The sequence below is a fragment of the Carassius carassius genome, chromosome 38 (assembly GCF_963082965.1).
Source record: "Carassius carassius chromosome 38, fCarCar2.1, whole genome shotgun sequence".
NCBI lineage: Eukaryota > Metazoa > Chordata > Actinopteri > Cypriniformes > Cyprinidae > Carassius > Carassius carassius.
Window position 1 is genome coordinate 1,430,758 of NC_081792.1, and position 22,856 is coordinate 1,453,613.

At 37.1% G+C, this 22,856-nt stretch overlaps 1 protein-coding gene and 1 long non-coding RNA gene across 2 annotated transcripts; both read left to right on the forward strand.

Annotated features, from left to right (window-relative positions):
• The first annotated feature begins 19,799 nt into the window (after window positions 1–19,799).
• Window positions 19,800–20,433, forward strand: LOC132119145 (uncharacterized). Its single transcript, XR_009426129.1, has 3 exons — window positions 19,800–20,013; window positions 20,093–20,128; window positions 20,228–20,433. It is a non-coding gene; the product is annotated as an uncharacterized LOC132119145 (long non-coding RNA).
• Window positions 20,434–20,497: 64 nt separating this feature from the next.
• Window positions 20,498–22,015, forward strand: LOC132118942 (putative nuclease HARBI1). Its single transcript, XM_059528693.1, has 5 exons — window positions 20,498–20,523; window positions 20,613–20,782; window positions 20,852–20,967; window positions 21,064–21,175; window positions 21,270–22,015. The coding sequence occupies exons 1-5, from the start codon at window positions 20,498–20,500 to the stop codon at window positions 21,638–21,640; spliced, it is 795 nt and encodes a 264-aa protein (XP_059384676.1). The 3' UTR covers window positions 21,641–22,015.
• The last annotated feature ends 841 nt before the right edge of the window (window positions 22,016–22,856 follow it).

Below are 22,856 nucleotides of genomic sequence, written 5' to 3' on the forward strand. Positions count from 1 at the left end.
CAAAATTAACCTTTTTTTTGTAATAACATTCTTAAGCAGGGAGACAGAGACATGAAACCAGTGTCAATCTATAGAGGGGGACAGTGGACATTTTTCACAACCTTTCTTTTTACCCCTACTGGTATAAAAGGGAATTGTATGTCCAAAATTAACCTTCTCTTTGTAATAACTTTCTACAGCAGGGACACAGAGACATGAAACCACTGTCAATGTATAGAGAGAGAGAAAGTGGATATTTTTCACATCCTTTTATTTTACCCCAAGTGGCTGATTAGGGAATTGCATGTCCAAAATTAACATTTTTTGTAATAACTTTCTACAGCAGTGAGACAGATACATGAAACCAGCGTCAATCAATAGTGGGGGACAGTGGACATTTTGCACAACCTTTCTTTTTACTCCTATTGGTAGAAAAGGGAATTGCATGTCCAAAATGAAGCTTCTTTTTGTAATTACTTTCTACAGCAGTGACACAAAGACATGAAACCAGTTCAAATCAATAGAGGGAGAGAGTGGACATTTTTCAAAACCTTTCTTTTTACTCCTACTGGTAGAAAAACCTTCTTTTTGTAGTAACTTTCTTCAGCAGGAACATAGAGACATGAGACCCGTGGCAATCAATAAAGGGGACAGTGGACATTTTTCACAACCTTTCTTTCTACTCCTACTGGTAGAAAAGGGAATTGCATGTCCAAAATTAACATTCTTTTTGTAATAACTTTCTACAGCAGGAAGATAGAGACATGAAACCAGTGTGAATCAATAGAAGGAGAGAGTGGTAATTTTTCACATCCTTTCATTTTACCCCAAGTGGCTGATTAGGGAATTGCATGTCCAAAATTAAGCTTCTTTTTGTAATAACTTTCTACAGCAGTGAGACAGAGACCTGAAACCAGTGTCAATCAATAAAGTGGGACAGTGGACGTTTTTCACAACCTTTATTTTTACCCCCACTGGTAGAAAAGGGAATTGCATGTCCTAAATTAACCTTCTTTTTGTAATAACTTTCTACAGCAGGGAGACATAGACATGAAACCAGTGTCAATCAATAGAGGGAAAGAGTGGACATTTTTCACAACCTTTCATTTTACCCCTAGTAGCTGATTAGGGAATTGGATGTTAAAAATATCCTTTTTGTAATAACTTTCTACAGCAGAGAGACAGAGACATGAAACAAGTGTCAATCAGTAGAGGGGGAGAGTTGACATTTTTCACAACCTTTCATTTTACCCCAAGTGGCTAATAAGGGAATTGCATGTCCAAAATTATCCTCCTTTTTGTAATAACTTTCTACAGCAGGGAGACAGAGACATGAAACCAGTGTCAATCTATAGAGGGGGACAGTTGACATTTTTCACAACCTTTCTTTTTATCCCTACTGCTAGGAAAGGGAATTGCATGTCCAAAATTAACCCCCTTTTTGCAATAACTTTCTACAGCAGGAAGATAGACACATTAAACCAGTGTCAATCAATAGAAGGAGAGAGTGCATATTTTTCACATCCTTTCATTTTACCCCAAGTGGCTGATTAGGGAATTGCATGTCCAAAATTAACCTTCTTTTTGTAATAACTTTCTGCAGCAGTGAGACAGAGACATGAAACCAGTTTCAATCAATAGAGAGAGAGAGTGGACATTTTTCACAACCTTTCTTTTTACCCCTACTGCTAGGAAAAAGAATTGCATGTCCAAAATTAAACTTCTTTTTGTAATAACTTTCTACAGCAGGAAGACAGACACATGAAACCAGTGTCAATCAATAGAAGGAGAGAGTGGATATTTTTCACATCCTTTGATTTTACCCCAAGTGGCTGATAAGGTAACTGCATGTCCAAAATTAACTTTCGTTTTGTAATAACTTTCTACAGCAAAGAGACAGATACATGAAACCAGTGTCAATCAATAGTGGGGGACAGTGGACATTTTTCACAACCTTTCTTTTTACCCCTACTGGTAGAAAAGGGAATTGCATGTCCAAAATTAACCTCCTTTTTGTAATAACTTTCTACAGTAGGGAGACAGAGACATGAAACCAGTGTCAATCAATAGAGGGGGACAGTGGACATTTTTCACAACCTTTCTTTTTACCCCTACTGCTAGGAAAAGAAAATTGCATGTCCAAAATTAACCTCCTTTTTGTAATAACTTTCTACAGCAGGGAGACAGAGACAGGAAACCAGTGTCAATCTATAGAGGGGGACAGTGGACATTTTTCACAACCTTTCTTTTTACCCCTACTGCTAGGAAAGGGAATTGCATGTCCAAAATTAACCCCCTTTTTGTAATAACTTTCTACAGCAGGAAGATAGGCACATTAAACCAGTGTCAATCAATAGAAGGAGAGAGTGGATATTTTTCACATCCTTTCATTTTACCCCAAGTGGCTGATTAGGGAATTGCATGTCCAAAATTAACCTTCTTTTTGTAATAACTTTCTGCAGCAGTGAGACAGAGACATGAAACAAGTTTCAATCAATAGAGGGAGAGAGCGGACATTTTTCACAACCTTTCTTTTTACCTCTACTGCTAGGAAAAGGAATTGCATGTCCAAAATTAACCTTCTTTTTGTAATAACTTTCTACAGCAGGAAGACAGACACATGAAACCAGTGTCAATCAATAGAAGGAGAGAGTGGATATTTTTCACATCGTTTCATTTTACCCCAAGTGGTTGATAAGGGAATTGCATGTCCAAATTTAACCTTCTTTTTGTAATAACTTTCTGCAGCAGTGAGACAGAGACATGAAACCAGTTTCAATCAATAGAGAGAGAGAGTGGACATTTTTCACAACCTTTCTTTTTACCCCTACTGCTAGGAAAAAGAATTGCATGTCCAAAATTAAACTTCTTTTTGTAATAACTTTCTACAGCAGGAAGACAGACACATGAAACCAGTGTCAATCAATAGAAGGAGAGAGTGGATATTTTTCACATCCTTTGATTTTACCCCAAGTGGCTGATAAGGGAACTGCATGTCCAAAATTAACTTTCGTTTTGTAATAACTTTCTACAGCAAAGAGACAGATACATGAAACCAGTGTCAATCAATAGTGGGGGACAGTGGACATTTTTCACAACCTTTCTTTTTACCCCTACTGGTAGAAAAGGGAATTGCATGTCCAAAATTAACCTCCTTTTTGTAATAACTTTCTACAGTAGGGAGACAGAGACATGAAACCAGTGTCAATCAATAGAGGGGGACAGTGGACATTTTTCACAACCTTTCTTTTTACCCCTACTGCTAGGAAAAGAAAATTGCATGTCCAAAATTAACCTCCTTTTTGTAATAACTTTCTACAGCAGGGAGACAGAGACAGGAAACCAGTGTCAATCTATAGAGGGGGACAGTGGACATTTTTCACAACCTTTCTTTTTACCCCTACTGCTAGGAAAGGGAATTGCATGTCCAAAATTAACCCCCTTTTTGTAATAACTTTCTACAGCAGGAAGATAGGCACATTAAACCAGTGTCAATCAATAGAAGGAGAGAGTGGATATTTTTCACATCCTTTCATTTTACCCCAAGTGGCTGATTAGGGAATTGCATGTCCAAAATTAACCTTCTTTTTGTAATAACTTTCTGCAGCAGTGAGACAGAGACATGAAACAAGTTTCAATCAATAGAGGGAGAGAGCGGACATTTTTCACAACCTTTCTTTTTACCTCTACTGCTAGGAAAAGGAATTGCATGTCCAAAATTAACCTTCTTTTTGTAATAACTTTCTACAGCAGGAAGACAGACACATAAAACCAGTGTCAATCAATAGAAGGAGAGAGTGGATATTTTTCACATCGTTTCATTTTACCCCAAGTGGTTGATAAGGGAATTGCATGTCCAAAATTAACCTTCTTTTTGTAATAACTTTCTATAGCAAAGAGACAGATACATTAAACCACTGTCAATCAATAGTGGGGGACAGTGGACATTTTTCACAACCTTTCTTTTTACCCCTACTGGTAGAAAAGGGAATTGCATGTCCAAAATAAACCTCCTTTTTGTAATAACTTTCTACAGCAGGGAGACAGAGAAATGAAACCAGTGTCAATCAATGGAGGGGGACAGTGGACATTTTTCACAATCTTTCTTTTTACCCCTACTGCTAGGAAAGGGAATTGCATGTCCAAAATTAACCTCCTTTTTGTAATAACTTTCTACAGCAGGAAGATAGACACATTAAACCAGTGTCAATCAATAGAAGGAGAGAGCGGATATTTTTCAGATCCTTTCATTTTACCCCAAGTAGCTGACTAGGAAATTGCATGTCCAAAATTAACCTTCTTTTTGTAATAACTTTCTACTGCAGTGAGACAGAGACATGAAACCAGTTTCAATCAATAGAGGGGGAAAGTGGACATTTTTCATAATCTTTCTTTTTACCCCTACTGGTATAAAAGGGAATCGCATGTCCAATTTAACCTTCTTTTTGTAATAACTTTCTACAGCAGTGAGACAGAGACATGAAACCTGTGTCAATCAATAAAGGGGACCAGTGGACATTTTTCACCACCTTGCTTTTTGCCCCTACTGGTAGAAAAGGGAATTGCATGTCCAAAATAAACTTCCTTTTTGTAATAACTTTCTATAGCAGTGAGACAGAGACATGAAACCAGTGTGAATCAATAGAGGGGGACAGTGGACATTTTTCACAACCTTTTTTTTACCCTTACTGGTAGAAAATAGAATTGCATGTCCAAATTTCACTTTCTTTTTGTAATAACTTTCTACAGTAGGGAGACAGAGATATGAAACCACTGACAATCAATAGAAGGAGAGAGTGGACATTTTTCACAACCTTTGTTTTTACCCCTACTGGTAGAAAAGGGAATTGGATGTCCAAAATTAACCTTCTTTTTGTAATAACTTTCTACAGCAGGGAGACAGAGACATGAAACCAGTGTCTATCAATAGAGGGAGACAGTGGACATTTTTCACAACCTTTCATTTTACCCCAAATGGCTGATTAGGGAACTGCATGTCCAAAATTAACCTTCTTTTATAATAACTTTCTACAGCAGTGAGTCAGAGACATGAAACCAGTTTCAATCAATAGAGGGGGACAGTGGACAATTTTCACAACCTTTCTTTTTACGCCTACTGGTAGAAAAGGGAATTACAGGTCCAAATTTAACATTCTTTTTGTAATAACTTTCTACACCAGTGAGACAGATACATGAAACCAGTGTCAATCAATAGAGGGGGACAGTGGACATTTTTCACAACCTTTCTTTTTACCCCTGCTGGTAGAAAAGGGGACTGCATGTCCAAAATTAACCTTCTTTTTGTAATAACTTTCTACAGCAAGGAGACAGAGACATGAAACCACTGTCAATCAATAGAACGAGAGAGTGGACATTTTTCACAACCTTTCTTTTTACCCCTACTGGTAGAAAAGGGAATTGGATGTCCAAAATTAACCTTCTTTTTGTAATAACTTTCTACAGCAGGGAGACAGAGACATGAAACCAGTGTCAATCAATAGAGGGGGACAGTGGACATTTTTCACAACCTTTCTTTTTACCCCTACTGGTAAAAAAAGGGAATTGCATGTCCAAAATTAACTCCTTTTTGTAATAACTTTCTACAGCAGTGAGACAGACACAGGAAACCAGTGTGAATCAATAGAGGGGGACAGTGGACATTTTTCACAACCTTTTTTTTTACCCTTACTGGTACAAAAATAGAATTGCATGTCCAAATTTCACTTTCTTTTTGTAATAACTTTCTACAGCAGGGAGACAGAGACATGAAACCACTGTCAATCAATAGAAGGAGAGAGTGGACATTTTTCACAACCTTTCTTTTTACCCCTACTGGTAGAAAAGGGAATTGGATGTCCAAAATTAACCTTCTTTTTGTAATAACTTTCTACAGCAGGGAGACAGATACATGAAACCAGTGTCTATCAATAGAGGGAGAGAGTGGACATTTTTCACAACCTTTCTTTTTACCCCTACTGGTAGAAAAGGGAATTGCATGTCCAAATTTAACCTTCTTTTTGTAATAACTTTCTACAGCAGTGAGACAGATACATGAAACCAGTGTCAATCAATAGACGGGGACAGTGGACATTTTTCACAACCTTTCATTTTACCCCAAGTGGCTGATTAGGGAATTGCATGTCCAAAATTAACCTTCTTTTTGTAATAACTTTCTACAGCAGTGAGTCAGAGACATGAAACCAGTGTCAATCAATAGAGGGGGACAGTGGACATTTTTCACAACCTTTCTTTTTACCCCTACTGGTAGAAAAGGGAATTACATGTCCAAATTTAACCTTCTTTTTGTAATAACTTTCTACAGCAGGGAGACAGAGACATGAAACCAGTGTCTATCAATAGAGGGAGAGAGTGGACATTTTTCACAACCTTTCTTTTTACCCCTACTGGTAGAAAAGGGAATTGCATGTCCAAATTTAACCTTCTTTTTGTAATAACTTTCTACAGCAGTGAGAGAGATACATGAAACCAGTGTCAATGAATAGACGGGGAGAGTGGACATTTTTCACAACCTTTCTTTTTACCCCTGCTGGTAGAAAAGGGAACTGCATGTCCAAAATTAACCTTCTTTTTGTAATAACTTTCTACAGCAGGGAGACAGAGACATGAAACCACTGTCAATCAATAGAACGAGAGAGTGGACATTTTTCACAACCTTTCTTTTTACCCCTACTGGTAGAAAAGGGAATTGGATGTCCAAAATTAACCTTCTTTTTGTAATAACTTTCTACAGCAGAGAGACAGAGACATGAAACCAGTGTCAATCAATAGAGGGGGAAAGTGGACATTTTTCACAACCTTTCTTTTTACCCCTACTGGTAAAAAATGGAATCGCATGTCCAATTTAACCTTCTTTTTGTAATAACTTTCTACAGCAGTGAGTCAGAGACATGAAACCAGTGTCAATCAATAGAGGGGGACAGTGGACATTTTTCACAACCTTTCTTTTGACCCCTACTGGTAGAAAATGGAATTGCATGTCCAAATTTAACCTTCTTTTTGTAATAACTTTCTACAGCAGGGAGACAGAGACATGAAACCAGTGTCAATCAATAGAGGGAGAGAGTGAATATTTTTCACATACTTTCATTTTACCCCAAGTGGCTGATTAGGGAATTGCATGCCCAAAATTAACCTTCTCTTTGTAATAACTTTCTACAGCAGGGACACAGAAACATGAAACCAGTGTCAATCAATAGAGGGAGAGAGTGGACATTTTTCACAATTTTCTTTCTTTACCCAAAGTGGCTGAATAGGGAATTGCATGTCCAAAAATAACATTATTTTTGTAATAACTTTCTTCGGCAGGAAGATATAGAGATGAAACCAGTATCACTCAATAGAGGGAGAGAGTGGACATTTTTCACATCCTTTCATTTTACCCCAAGTGGCTGATTAGTGAATTGCATGTCCAAAATTAACCTTTTTTTTGTAATAACATTCTTAAGCAGGGAGACAGAGACATGAAACCAGTGTCAATCTATAGAGGGGGACAGTGGACATTTTTCACAACCTTTCTTTTTAACCCTACTGGTATAAAAGAGAATTGTATGTCCAAAATTAACATTCTCTTTGTAATAACGTTCTACAGCAGGGACACAGAGACATGAAACCACTGTCAATCTATATAGAGAGAGAATGGATATTTTTTCGTATGACTCGTGCGTTATATTCTGAGGCTTCACAATGGAGTTCAGATGTCCTGAAGAATTATTTTTGTAGTAACTTTCTACAGCAGGAAGATAGAGACATGAAACCAGTGTCAATCAATAGAGGGAGAGAGTGGACATTTTTCACAACCTTTCATTTTAACCTTTCAGTGGCTGATTAGAGAATTGCATGTTCAAAATAAAAATAAAAATTATTTGCTTGTGTTCATGTGAAGAAAGAAAGTCATAAAAATCTGGGATGACAGAGGTCAGTAAATGGTGATAGAATTTTCATTTATGGGTGAACTATCCCTTTGAAGATGTCAGGGCGTGGTAGAAACGGAGCAGTGGAAAGAACAGGGTCTGGGTCCAAGTGCAGGGACGAAATTACTTTTTAATAAATGAGAACTAAAAGGCCAACAAGGCAAAACAAAACAGAAACAAATCACGGAGACAAGAGCAGACGCAGCCAAGATGCAAAAACACGAGTATCCAGGAACACTTACAAATCACAATTTACATTACACAATTAATACAGCCTGACAGAGTGGTGTGAGAGTGGAGAATATATAGTCATTGACAATGGGCACCAGGTGTGTGTGTAAGTGTGTGAGTGGATGAAACAGCTGTGCAGAGTGAAGGTAATGAGTCCGGGAGCAATTGAGAAACACAGGTGGAGCAACTAAACAATAATGAGGTAACAAGATGGATGGGGTCAAAAAAAGACAGGAGAGAGCACATGGCACCAAACAAACACAACACTCACAGAAAACAGTGACAGAAAGACACAAGACTGTGACAGAAGAGCAAGATGTGATAGAGAGACTAGAAATATATTCCAAACAGAAAACAAGAATGTGTTCAATTAATGAGGAGAGTCATAGAATTAATACATACAAAATTTTTAAAGTCCACTTTATTTGTGTTGTCTACTCAGCGTCACTGTCTAAAAGGACAATTAATCTTTAAAATTTTTATTTTGGGCATTTATACAGTAGTTTTTCCTAGCAAATATTGATAAATTGTTATTTGTGACTAATTAGATTAATGAGAAAAAAATCCCACAAAAATATTCATAGTATTTAAATTCTCATCACAGATTTTATTTGCACTATTTTGTGCATTCAGTTTATCATAGCTAATGGCTCTATCAAAACAGAACAAATAAGGAATAAACTTTTTTTGTGGGGGAAACGCAACTTTGCTACCTCAATATGCTCCCTCAGATTTGATGGTGAACTTTTGAAGCCAGACATTTACCTGACAAAAGTAATAATTAAAGTAGAAATGTGTGTGTTTGATGCATGAAAACAATGATTATTAGTTCCCACGTCAGGCACACACGTTTGACTTTCTGTTTACCATATTTAATGTGCATAAGATAAAATAAAAATATAATGTACTTTTCAAGATTAAATAAAATTGTAAGGAGTAAAAAGCAGTTTTTTCCAAAGAAATGTAAACAAGTAAAAGTACAAGTAGTCAGTTTAAAATGTATTTGAGTAAAGTACAAATCCCCCAAAATAATCCTTAAGTACAGTAATCAAGTAAAATGACTCAAGTATTTTACACCTCTGTTAATATGTGCTTACTACTAATAAATGGCTAATATTCTATAAATATGCATACTTATAAGCAACTGGTTAATAGACCCTGAAATATAGTGTTACTAAATATTTTAATTAATTACATGTATTTAATTTGCATGAGTGAATAGTTATTTTATTTTATTGTGGTTTGGTTACTACATATTACTAATAAAGTGTTTTCACTTGAAACATGGTGATGGTAGTTCTTAAGATCTTAAACTTTTAAAGAACCTTATATTTTGTAGTTTCACACTGAAGCTAGGTTGTAGAAAAAGGTGCACATAGGAGAAGATTCAGAAGGTATTTATTCCACATGACATAGGAAAAGGGTATCCACAGATAGCAGTCATGAGGTCAAAAACATTACCCGACAAAGTCAAACTAAAAGGACAAGAACGTAACTAGACAGAACAAATGAAATAATTAGCAACACCACAGGTGAACTTATGTAATCAAAATGTGAGACAAAATATAGGTCAAATGACAAAGTATGAAAGACAGACTAAGTCCAAACTAACAAATTGTGATAAGTAGAGTTAAGAGTTCATTATGCTTACAAAAACATAAAGGATAGACATAAACCATACACTGTTGACACAATGACAGGAGTTTTGTGTAAATATACAAAGTATATGCCAGGTGCATGTGGATGGGATAAACTCCACAAATTCCAAGTATTTGTTATTATTATACTTCACCATCATGTTGCTTTACTTCACTTCACTACATATAGCACAATCCTTGTCAACAATGTATGGTTTTATGTCTATGCAATTACAAATAAAGGTACCTGAAAAAAAATGTTATGAGACAACATTAAAATACATCTTTCTGATTCAGTGGATAGAACATGCTATCCACTTATAAAGAACACTGTTATATGTACCTCTTTTATATTTATGATGGTATTTAGATGGTAGAGTCAGAATTTGGCATAAACAGAATGAGAACATGGATCCATCTTGCCTTGTTACCACTGTGCAGGCTGGTGGTGTTGGTGTAATGGTGTGGGGGATGTTTTCTTGGCACACTTTAGGCCCCTAAGTGCCAATTGGGCATCGTTTAAATGCCACGACCTACCTGAGCATTGTTTCTGACCATGTCCATCCCTTTATGACCACCATGTACCCATCCTCTGATGGCTACTTCCAGCAGGATAATGCACCATGTCACAAAGCTCGAATCATTTCAAATTGGTTTCTTGAACATGACAATGAGTTCACTGTACTAAAATGGCCCCAAAGTCACCAGATCTCAACCCAATAGAGCATCTTTGGGATGTGGTGGAACGGGAGCTTCGTGCCCTGTATGTGCATCCCACAAATCTCTAAGATGCTATCCTATCAATACGGGCCAACATTTCTAAAGAATGCTTTCAGCACCTTATTGAATCAATGCAACATAGAATTAAGGCAGTTCTGAAGGCGAAAGGGGGTCAAACACAGTATTGGTATGGTGTTCCTAATAATCCTTCAGGTTAGTGTATGTCTGTCTGTCTATCTGTTTGTCGATACACTGGTCGGTCTGTCTGTCTGTCTGACCAAATGGTTAAAATAAAACTTTGATTTGTGATATTGTATTTTCAGTATTTCACCCCAAACAGCATTGCTCCCTGTGTGGAAAAGAGTGTCCAGTTGGAAGCATGGCTCCTTCATTGAGAAATTAGTAATTAGTGAAGTGACATGACATTCAGCCCATACTCAGAATTTGTGCTCTGCATTTAACCCATCCAAAGTGCACACACACACACACCATGAACACACACCGGAGCAGTGGGCAGCCATTTATGCTGCAGCGCCCGGGGAGCAGTTGGGACTAGGCCACAACTTCCCCATGAAGATGAGGTATTATACAATCTGTAGAGCTGAAATGTTAAATTATTTCAACTAAATAGATAACTATTATGCCGATAATTAGTATGCAGTTAATACAGAAATGACTTTACATCAAATATTAAGTAGTATTTTGTATTAGGTCAATACAGATCAAAAGGTTTTATTATTTTTACTGTTTGTTCAATTGTCTATATTTCAATTTGATGATTTTAAGCTGAAATTACAATTAATATCTTAATATTGGAGTAATAAAAGAATGAATTACAGTTTATTTTTAACTTAATATGTTGTCACGCTGTCTGGTCTCTGTTTCCCTGAGTCTCCACTAGTGTTCTCACTTCCCCATAGGCACCTCACCGCAGGCACTACAATTCCCACAAAGCCTTGTCCCTTCATCACAGTAATTGCACTCCTGTTAATTGCACTCAGGTGTCTTCACTTGATAGTCATTACCCTGCCTATATTAACCGGTCTGTTTCTGTTTGTTTTCATGGAGTCCTTTCTTTCCGTCACCCAGTTTCCTCGCCTTCCGAGTTTCAAGTTCTATTCCTGTTCCTATTCCTGTTTGTTTGTTTGGATAGATTTTTGGTTTTGACCCCTGCTTTTTGGATTCTGAATTTGGATTACCCATTAAACTCACAGTGCGTTTGGATCTCTCGTCTCCTGTGTTTCCCTGGGTTCCCGAACGTAACATATGTTCAATATAATTAAAAATTAAGTTTACTTGTGACAATTTTTATTTCCACTAGATTCAGAGCAGCAACTGTAAAAAATGGTACCACTCTGTCTGTCTCGGAATGAATTAAAAAGAGGTACAAAAATGGAAGACGAGAAAGTGATTGTGTTTTTTCTATAAGTAAAAAGTACTTTACAAGTGTAGGTGTTAAAATATATTGTTTACTCTTGAATGTTTTTTTGTTGTTGTTTTTGTTTTGATCAGCTCCTTATAAATGTTAAAATCAGTAAATTTTAAAATCAGTATACATTTTTGATCAGTGGATAAATACCAGTTCAGTCAAAAAGGCTATTGTACTGTTGGCTGTTGTCTTTTCAAATTAGTTTACAGTATTAACAGGATCATTCTGCATTACATAAATTTCGTAATTTTCAGGATGTAAATAAGGTACAATTTGTAAATGCAACTACCTTGTGCAACAGTAAGGATTAAATGTGAGGTTGTGTGAGTTGATCACTGTCCGCCTCTATTAACTGACACTGCTTTTACATCTCCCTGGTGGAAAATGCCATTACTAAATTAAAGTACAAAATGCTTCAAGCTGCAATGACGAGCCCAAGTCACTAGTGCAACCACCATCCTCTAGTGTCATTGGGAAAGAGGTGTGCATGCATTGATATTAACCGTTTGGCAGTCTGGTTTACAGCAGGTTACAGGGTTACAGCAATGAAATGGTTAAACACCATGCACACAGACAACAAAATATAAACCTTTAATAATGGTTTACAATAAGGTTTAAAGGAACACTCCCCTTTTTTGGAAATATGCTCATTCTCCAACTCCCCCAGAGTTAATAAGTTGAGTTTTACTGCAGTGATATCACTGCGACTGCTGCGCTCATGTTATGGCTGCACCGTTCCCTGATTATTACACCGGAATGAGTATAGTTTTTAATCATATCGGCCTAGAAAATCACAACTTGACATTTTCCACCGGTCTTAGTACACAATATAACTACAAAAGAGGAAAGTTTTAAATAGGTAAAATATCCATACTCTTTGGTCATTTCTGAATGCCATGCTGCTGGTCTCAAAACCTGAGATCGGCTGAATGGATTCAAAAATGGTATAAACTGGGAGTTTGAGAATGAGCCCATTTCCAAAAAAGTGGAATGTTCCTTTATTTTGTTAACAGTACTTAACTGTGCATGTTAACTTGAACAATATGTTTTATAGTATTAATTCTATAATTACATACTAAAAATACATTATTAACTTTCAGTTGTGTATCTGTTAACATCAGTTAATGTACCGTGGATCAACATGAAGAAAAATAAATCAAGTAACATTAAAACATTAAAAGATTGATAAATGCTCCAAAAATATATATTGTTCATATTCAGTTAATGTATAGTAATGCATTAAATAGTGTTAACAAATTAGACCTATTTTTAAAATACTACCAAAACTTAGTAATTTTGTAAAAACATTATTTAAATTATTTTAATGATCTAGTAGTGCAGTAATAATACTATACTTACAGTACATACTAACATAATTTATGTATTTGTTGGTCATTGTATCTTCTAGAATCCATCTAGTGAACAACTACAGTATCACAGCCTTCATCTGTCAACTAAAATGTCTGATATGAATATGAGCAGCACAGAATTGGTGCCAAGTAATGTCCCAAAACCAAAAAACAATTGAAAAATGCATTTAAGTATTCAAACATTAGATATTTACCAAGATCCTTGTGTTATTTATTTAAACCCCCCATAAAATGTAAAATATCAGTAAACTTAAAACTGTATCATAATTATAATTTTTTGGGTACTTTCCAATGGCTGGTGGCTGCCCCGAACCGTAACCTCTAAATTTCATGTTATAAAATAATTTTTAAATGTTAAATAATTTTTTATTTTAAAAACAAATTTTGGATTTTTTAAATAGTGATGTTCGAATATATATACATTAATATATACATTAAATATATACATTAATGTGTCCCTCTCTCTTACATAGCTACATTTTGATTAGATATGTCCCATAAGTTTGAGGCACATGATTTCAAAATCTTAAAATCTGTGTGTAACTTTAATGTTACTGCCAAACACCTGTTTTTCTCCAATTAAGCTCTTTTTTGGTTTTTATTCAATAGCTTTTAGCTTTTATATGTGTTAGACTTTAAATATTGTAAAATGTTAATAGTTATTGATTTACTTCTAAAAACCTTTTAATAAAATAGAAAAAAGAGTAATGTATATATATATATATATATATATATATATATATATATATATATATATATATAAAATAAATAAATAATAATAAATTAATTAATTAATAAAATAAATTTATTATAGATAATGAATAAATAAATACAAATAATGTTGTGTTGCAAAAAAAAAAACTACTAAAAGTAAATGAATAAAACTAAATAAAAATTTCTGTCGTAATGTTAAAGTATGTTTTGATCAACCGGTATGTTGAAACAAAACTGTTGAAGAAAAGTCCTTTTTCTTTCCTACCAGTAGCGGTAAAAAGAAAGGTTGTGAAAAATGTCCACTTTCCCCCTCTATTGATTGACACTGGTTTCATGTCTCTGTCTCACTGCTGTAGAAAGTTATTACAAAAAGAAGGTTAATTTTGGACATGCAGTTCCCTAATCAGCCACTTGGGGTAAAATGAAAGGTTGTGAAAAATGTCCACTCTCTCCCTCTATTGATTGACAGTGGTTTCATGTCTCTGTCTCCCTGTTGTAGAAAGTTATTACAAAAAGAAGGTTAAATTTGGACACGTAATTCCCTTTTCTACCAGTAGGGGTAAAAAGAAAGGTTGTGAAAAATATCCACTGTCTCCCTCTATTGATAGACACTGGTTTCATGTCTCTGTCTCCCTGCTGTAGAAAGTTATTACAAAAAGAAGGTTAATTTTGGACATCCAATTCCCTTTTCTACCAGTAGGGGTAAAAAGAAAGGTTATGAAAAATGTCCACTCTCTCCTTCTATTGATTGACAGTGGTTTCATGTCTCTGTCTCCCTGCTGTAGAAAGTTATTACAAAAAGAAAGTTAAATTTGGACATGCAATTCTATTTTCTACCAGTAAGGGTAAAAAAAAAGGTTGTGAAAAATGTCCACTGTCCCCCTCTATTGATTCACACTGGTTTCATGTCTCTGTCTCACTGCTATAGAAAGTTATTACAAAAAGGAAGTTAATTTTTGACATGCAATTCCCTTTTCTACCAGTAGGGGCAAAAAGCAAGGTTGTGAAAAATGTCCACTGGTCCCCTTTATTGATGGACACAGGTTTCATGTCTCTGTCTCACTGCTGTAGAAAGTTATTACATAAAGAAGGTTAAATTGGACATGCGATTCCCTTTTTTACCAGTAGGAGTAAAAAGAAAGGTTCTGAAAAATGTCCACTGTCCCCCTCTATTGACTGACACTGGTTTCATGTCTCTGTCTCCCTGCTGTAGAAAGTTATTACAAAAAGAAGGTTAATTTTGGACATCCAATTCCCTTTTCTACCAGTAGGGGTAAAAAGAAAGGTTGTGAAAAATGTCCACTCTCTCGTTCTATTGATTGACAGTGGTTTCATGTCTCTGTCTCCCTGCTGTAGAAAGTTATTACAAAAGGAAGGATAATTTTGGACATGTAGTTCCCTTTTGTACCAGCAGGGGTAAAAAGAAAGGTTGTGAAAAATGTCCACTCTCTCCCTCTATTGATTGACACAGGTTTTATGTCTCTGTCTCCCTGCTGTAGAAAGTTATTACAAAAGGAAGGATAAATTTGGACATGCAATTCCCTTTTCTACCAATAGGGGTAAAAAGGTTGCGAAAAATGTCCACTCTCTCCCTCTATTGATAGACACTGGTTTCATGTCTCTGTCTCCCTGCTGTAGAAAGTTATTACAAAAAGAAGGTTAAATTTGGACATGTAATTCCCTTTTCTACCAGTAGGGGTAAAAAGAAAGGTTGTGAAAAATGTCCCCTGTCCCCCTCTATTGATTGACACTGGTTTCATGTCTCTGACTCACTGCTGTAGAAAGTTATTACAAAAAGAATGTTAATTTTGGACATGCAGTTCCCTAATCAGCCACTTGGGGTAAAATGAAAGGTTGTGAAAAATGTCCACTGTCTCCCACTATTGATAGACACTGGTTTCATGTCTCTGTCTCCCTGTTGTAGAAAGTTATTACAAAAAGAAGGTTAATTTTGGATATCCAATTCCCTTTTCTACCAGTGGGTGTAAAAAGAAATGTTGTGAAAAATGTCCACTCTCTCCTTCTATTGATTGACAGTGGTTTCATGTCTCTGTCTCCCTGCTGTAGGAAGTTATTACAAAAAGAAAGTTAAATATGGACATGCAATTCTATTTTCTACCAGTAAGGGTAAAAAAGAAAGGTTGTGAAAAATGTCCACTGTCCCCCTCTATTGATTCACACTGGTTTCATGTCTCTCACTCACTGCTATAGAAAGGTATTACAAAAAGGAAGTTAATTTTGGACATGCGATTCCCTTTTTTACCAGTAGGGGTAAAAAGAAAGGTTGTGAAAAATGTCCACTGTCCTCCTCTATTGGTTGACACTGGTTTCATGTCTCTGTCTCCCTGCTGTAGAAAGTTATTACAAAAAGAAAGTTACAGTTGGACGTGCAGTTCCCTTTTCTACCGGTAGGGGTAAAAAAAAGGTTGTGAAAAATGTCCACTGTCCCCCTCTATTGATTCACACTGGTTTCATGTCTCTGTCTCACTGCTATAGAAAGTTATTACAAAAAGGGAGTTAATTTTGGACATGCAATTCCCTTTTCTACCAGTAGGGGCAAAAAGCAAGCTTGTGAAAAATGTCCACTGTCCCCCTTTATTGATTGACACAGATTTCATGTCTCTGTCTCACTGCTGTAGAAAGTTATTACAAAAAGAAGGTTAATTTTGGACATCCAATTGCCTTTTCTACCAGTAGGGGTAAAAAGAAAGGTAGTGAAAAATGTCCACTGCCCCCCTCTATTGATTGACACTGGTTTCATGTATCTGTCTCACTGCTGTAGAAAGTTATTACAAAAAGAATGTTAATTTTGGACATGCAATTCCCTCTTCTAACAGTAGGGGTAAAAAGAAAGGTTGTGAAAAATGTCCTCTCTCTCCCTCTATTGATTTGAACTGGTTTCATGTCTCTGTGTCCCTGCTGTAGAACGTTATTACAAAAAGAAGGTTAATTCTGGACATGCAATTCCCTTTTCTACCAGTAGGGGTAAAAAGAAAGGTTGTGAAAAGGGTCCACTCTCTCCCTCTATTGATTTGAACTGGTTTCATGTCTCTGTGTCCCTGCTGTAGAACGTTATTACAAAAATAAGGTTAATTTTGGACATGGAATTCCCTTTTCTACCAGTAGGGGTAAAAGGAAAGGTTGTGAAAAATGTCCACTGTCCCTCACTATTGATTGACACTGGTTTCATGTCTCTGTCTTCCTGCTGTAGAAAGATATTACAAAAAGAAGGTTAAATTTAGACATGCAGTTCCCTAATCAGCCACTTGGGGTAAAATTAAAGGTTGTGAAAAATTTCCACTCTCTCCCTCTATTGATTGACAGTAGTTTCATGTCTCTGTCTCCCTGCTGTAGAAAGTTATTACAAAAAGAAGGTTAAATTTGGACATGCAATTCCCTTTTCTACCAGTAGGGGCAAAAAAGAGGTTGTGAAAAACGTCCACGGTTCCCCACTATTGATTGACACTGTTATCATGTCTATATGCCCTTTAACTAAATAACTATTACAAAAACACCGCCTACTGAGCTATAGCAAAAAACGAAGAAAGTTTGCACTTTCCCCACGGTCCCTAACTGAGGGCTCTGCTGAGAGCGTTCTCTCCCGGCTTTCTGCACATTGCGACGGCTTGCACGGGGCCGTGCTTATTATATCGAGGGAAAATATAGAAAAAGAAGGCTGTGAAACATGATCAGCTTTGCCCTTTTGGCGGTCACACTGTTTAGATTTTTTTAGGGCAATTCGTTTTGGAGTTATTGGCGTTTACCGCTGAATGTGTCACGAATATCGAAAACAAAACCAACTTAACCGCGCTATCCTGGATAGGTGCGCGCTCACGGCTCACTCAAATAGACCCCGCCACAGATCACAGATTAACTGATTTACCATGGCAACTAGAGCTGCTACTTTTCCCCGTCGGAAGCACAAATCCTCATGGAGGCATACGAGGAGGTAAAAGATATAATTAAGAAGAAAAGCAAAACACCGCCACAGTGATAAAGCAAAGAGAAAAAGCGTGGCAAAGTATTGCAGACCGCCTGAATGCGTAAGTAGTGCACAATTACACACTCACCGCTCCGCTGAAACATCACAATTCAAATTCAAATATTTAATTCACATTTCCAAAAACGCAGTTGTACTGTAATTATGAAACGGTTAAATTTTTAATTGAAATGCACTGCAGATATGAGTGAAATTGTGTAAAGTAACTCCATCACACTGTATAAAGCTATGATAAATTATTATTAAAGCCTTACATTATTCTTTAACGTTACTACGCTCAGTACGGTTTAATCTTAGCCGTTGTACTCTGCTTCTTATGTTGTCCACCGTTTTTTTTTTTTGTTTCTCCTGCTTTTATTAATGTAAAGCTGCTTTTACAGAATGAAACAATTGTGAAAAGTGCTATATAAATAAAATTTAATTGAATAAATAGATGAGCTATAATAATAATCACTTTAATTTATATAGCGCCTTTCAAAGGACCCAAGGTCGGTTGCTCACTGCACTGCAAAAATGTCTTTCTTACTTAGTATTTTTGTCTTGTTTTCAGTAAAAAAAAAAAATCTAAAAAAAATCTTAAATATTTTCTTGAGCAAAATTACCTAGGAAAATAAGCAAAAAAATCTTCCAGTGAAACAAGAAAACTTTTCTAAAATTAAGTGTTTATGGAAAAAGTAAACTTATTTCAAGAGAATTTTTCTTATTATATTGACAGATTTTTTTTATTTTTTTGCTTGTTTTAAGCACACATTTACTTAAAGTTTATATTTTTTGTCTAAACTATACTTATTTTGCTAGGTCATTTAGCAAATCAAGAAAATACATCTTTATTTAAGATTTTTTTTTTTTTTTTTTATATTTTTACTGAAAACAAGACAAAAATACCAAGTAATTTTTTGCAGTGTGACTCCATTAAATGTTCTTGTGATAAAGAATGTGTGTGTGCGTGTGTGTGTGTGTGTGTGCGTGTGATGTAGATTAAACATGAACGGGCCAAAACGGACATGGCAGCAGGTCAAAATCAAATACAAGAACATTCTGCAGAATGGTATGGTCCCTGACTAATATTTAACAAAGCACAAGCATATATTGTACCCAGAAGGTGCCTGCTCACACATTGTCAGTACTGTTTTAGCAGTGAAAAAGAATACCCACAGACAAGGCACAGGTGGTGGGTCACCAAAGGCTGACCTTACCCCAGCAGAGGACATGGCCTTGGAGCTAAATAAAGGCAGGCCCGTCTTAGAGGGGATCCCTGGGGGGAAAGAGACGAGCATAGGTTCCTCCCAAGATGCCACCCGCTTCATTCAAGGTATGTCCTTCCATCTCTACATGGGATACAACCACATTCATATTGAATCAATTTGGACTGTCTGACTTTGGTTTACCTATTGCCTTGCAGTGTCTGGCAGCACTGTGTTCCTGTTAGAGCCACCAGCACAAGCACCAGACGATGCTGATCCAGTGAGTACTCCATCAAAGGCATACTGTAGGCCTGGCATGTCTTGTCTACTAGCTTCAATATGAATCCGATTAAATGTGATAGGGTGAAAGCCCCAGTGCAGCAGCAACAGCACATGATGGAGACGATGATGAGGAGGAGACCATCTCTCTGGATTCCAGAAGGCATGAGGTATCATGTTAAGACTGTGAAAGTACTATTTACTCTACAATGGTGAGGAGTCCTCATCAAAATCAAAAAATCTAATTTCTTTTACAGGACCCAGATGCTATACAGTGGGAAAACCAGCCTGGCAACATTGCGTATTAATAAAAGGACACCACATCCGGCCAAATTCCAGCTGCGCTAATTGTATTGTGTTCACAGAGCTCACAAGCTATCAGAAAGTTGTATGGCAACCACCTCCGGCGCCAAATAGAACTGGCAGACATAGACATTCAGTACAAGAAGAAAAAGATGGAAAATCTTGCACTGGAGTCCGAAATAAAAAAGAGGACAATTAGGAAACTGGACCTTGAAATAAAAAAACTTGAGAGGGAGGTGAGATATGCCTTCAATGTACACTGTATGCTAACTGTAACACAAATGTATTAATCATTATTTTTCTTTCCTCCCCCAGCTCCAAGAAGATGACACAGCTCAAAATAAAAATTAGGTATATTCTCGTAAAGTCAAGTGAGCCATGACATATGAGCTCTTATTGTGAGCACACAGGACGGTGGCATCTTTCTAAGGTTTTTTTTTATTTTCCCAGCAATCAGTACAACCAAGTCATGGTTATAAGGCACCGGCCTCTTTTGCCCACCCCCCCAGCACCAGGTGTGGCCACTAGCCTATATGAAGGCCCAAAATTGTGTGTTCCTTTCTGCTCTGACAATGGCATGCCCATTCTTGCGAGATGTGGTGGATGAAGAAGCACTTGTGCTGAGGAGAGCCTTCAGGCGAGAAAGGGTCTTCAGGGACCGGTTTGGACCCACTGGCCTTCCCTGATGACCATCTATATGAAAGAACAGGTTTTCTGCAGATGGCATCAGGTATCTATGCAGACTAGTGGGTCCCAGGATTAAGCACCGCACTGCACGGAGCCATGCATTGAGTGTGGAGCAAATTGTTTGTGTGGCCTTGCGCTTTTTTGCTAGTGGAGCCTTCCTGTACTCAGTGGGGGATGCAGAACAGCTGAACAAGGCCACAATTTGCCACACAATAAGGAGTGTGTGTCTGGCTATCAAAGCATTAGCAGATGTCTTCATCTCCTTTCCTGGCCACAGAAGACTCTGTGACATCAAAGAGGAGTTCTATAGGATTGCAGGTAAGAGGATCTACAAATTACAGGACAACTGTTAACACATAGTAGGATACTCATTACTTTGTGTGACAGGTTTCCCCAATGTCATTGGTGCAATGGACCGCACACACATAAGGATAAAAGCCCCCTCAGGTGCCCATGAGGCCGATTTTGTGAATAGGAAATCCTTTCACAGCATTAATGTTCAGGTGAACATAACTTTTTGATATTGTCCATTGACGAACACTCTGCATTGCCAGTGATGTGCATTGATTGGTGTAATATTCCTCATCTTATGATTTCAGATGGTCTGCAATGCTGACTGTGTGATCAGCAATGTTGTGGCAAAATGGCCTGGCTCAGTCCATGACTCCAAAATCTTTCGGGCCTCTGAAATCTATCAGTGCCTATCACAAGGTAAGCCACACAACCCCTATTTATAACCATCATGGCTGTGTCAAGAATATCACTGTGTTTATGAGGTAGTAATGATGAGATTTTGTGTTGACAGGTGAATTCTCTGGTGTGTTGCTGGGAGACAGGGGGTATGGCTGCCAGCCTTTTCTCCTGACACCTTTCACAGACCCCCAGGAAGCACAGCAGGCCTACAACCATGCCCATGCCAGGACCAGGGCCAGAGTTGAAATGACCTTTGGCCTCCTGAAGGCACGCTTTCACTGCCTTCACAAATTAAGGGTCAGCCCTGTTAGGGCATGTGATATTACTGTGGCTTGTGCTGTCCTCCACAATGTGGCCTGCCTGAGGAAGGAGAGGGCCCCCAGAGTGCCACCAGCCATGGACTGGGACAATCCGGCAATCTTCCCTGATGACGACAGTGGTCGGCTGCTGAGGGACCAATATGTGTTGAATTATTTTAGTTAGTATGTGTGCTTTCAATTTTGGTTAAATATGTCCTACGGTGGCAGAGGAATTTGTTTTTTTTGGGGTTTGTTTTTTTACGAATTTGGCCTCTTATGATGTTTGTGCGGTATACTGTGTGTAATACAAGGCTGCAGGGAGGCTACTGCATCCATTCATTTGTCTGTTCAGTTGATGTGTATGGATTTATCCTGCATTTATTTTAGTGTGCAGACATGCAGGGTGTGTTATATACAGACCTTTGAATGTGTATGTATCATTTTGTATAATATGCTTTGATTCTGTGCTTTCCATCTTGTAGAGTCACTGTGACTTCAGTTTCGAAAGGAGCTGATGGTTTACCTGCTTTGTTTTGTCCTTATTCAATAAAGGAACATAATGTTACACATTGTGTTTTTATATTCATATGGAATGTGTATTAGGGCCACACTGAGGAAAAAGGATAGTCATAAATTTGAGGCTGGTTCTTTCTGCAGAAAAGCTACATATTCTTTTTACAGGTTTGATACTTATGACAATGTGATACTTAATATTCTGGCACATCAGCATGTCTTTGTTTATGAAACCATACTGAAGTAATATTTCACGAAATGCCCCACATCTGTCATTTTAACAACTGTCCTCCTTTAAAACAACTGGTTACAATATTATGACTTGTCTTTTTTTTTTTCCTCTGTGGCCCTAATATTCTATCATTTTATATATAGCCTTTTAGTCTATGGGAAACTGTAAATTATCTAATGATAGCAACATCATCTAAAAATCATTTATCCAAAATGATTGAAATTAATGATCACAAACGTTTAAATAATGACAGTGGGTCTAGTTATATGTGATAACAATGTATAGTGAGCAGTGAAATAACTATTGGTTTCCATTTGTGGTGAATGCTGACTGACATTAGGGATGAGATTAAATAGATCCTGGAATTTAGCCTGGTCTGGAGCAGGCTAGCTCCACAGAATAAATCTCCATGGTAATTTATACCATAACATATTCTCCTGCCCCCTATCCCGCTTTAGTGCAACCGGATTACGGATCAATTGAGCCAGGATCACCAAGATATCCTGGCTTAATCCCTTATCCTAGTTTTGTGCAACAGGCCCCTAGTTGCGAAATAATGTAAATTTAGGATTAGGGCATGAAGGCCAAAATGATGTAATTTAACAGACTACACCTGAAGCACACGTCGCTCACGCCGCCATTTTTTTCCGTTATT

Coding starts and splice junctions, on each gene's coding strand:
- LOC132118942 (XM_059528693.1), top strand. CDS start 20,498: ATGGCATCAGGTATCTATGCAGACTA. Junction 20,783..20,851: donor GGAGTTCTATAGGATTGCAG/GTAAGAGGATCT, acceptor TTTGTGTGACAG/GTTTCCCCAATGTCATTGGT. Junction 21,176..21,269: donor CTATCAGTGCCTATCACAAG/GTAAGCCACACA, acceptor TTGTGTTGACAG/GTGAATTCTCTGGTGTGTTG.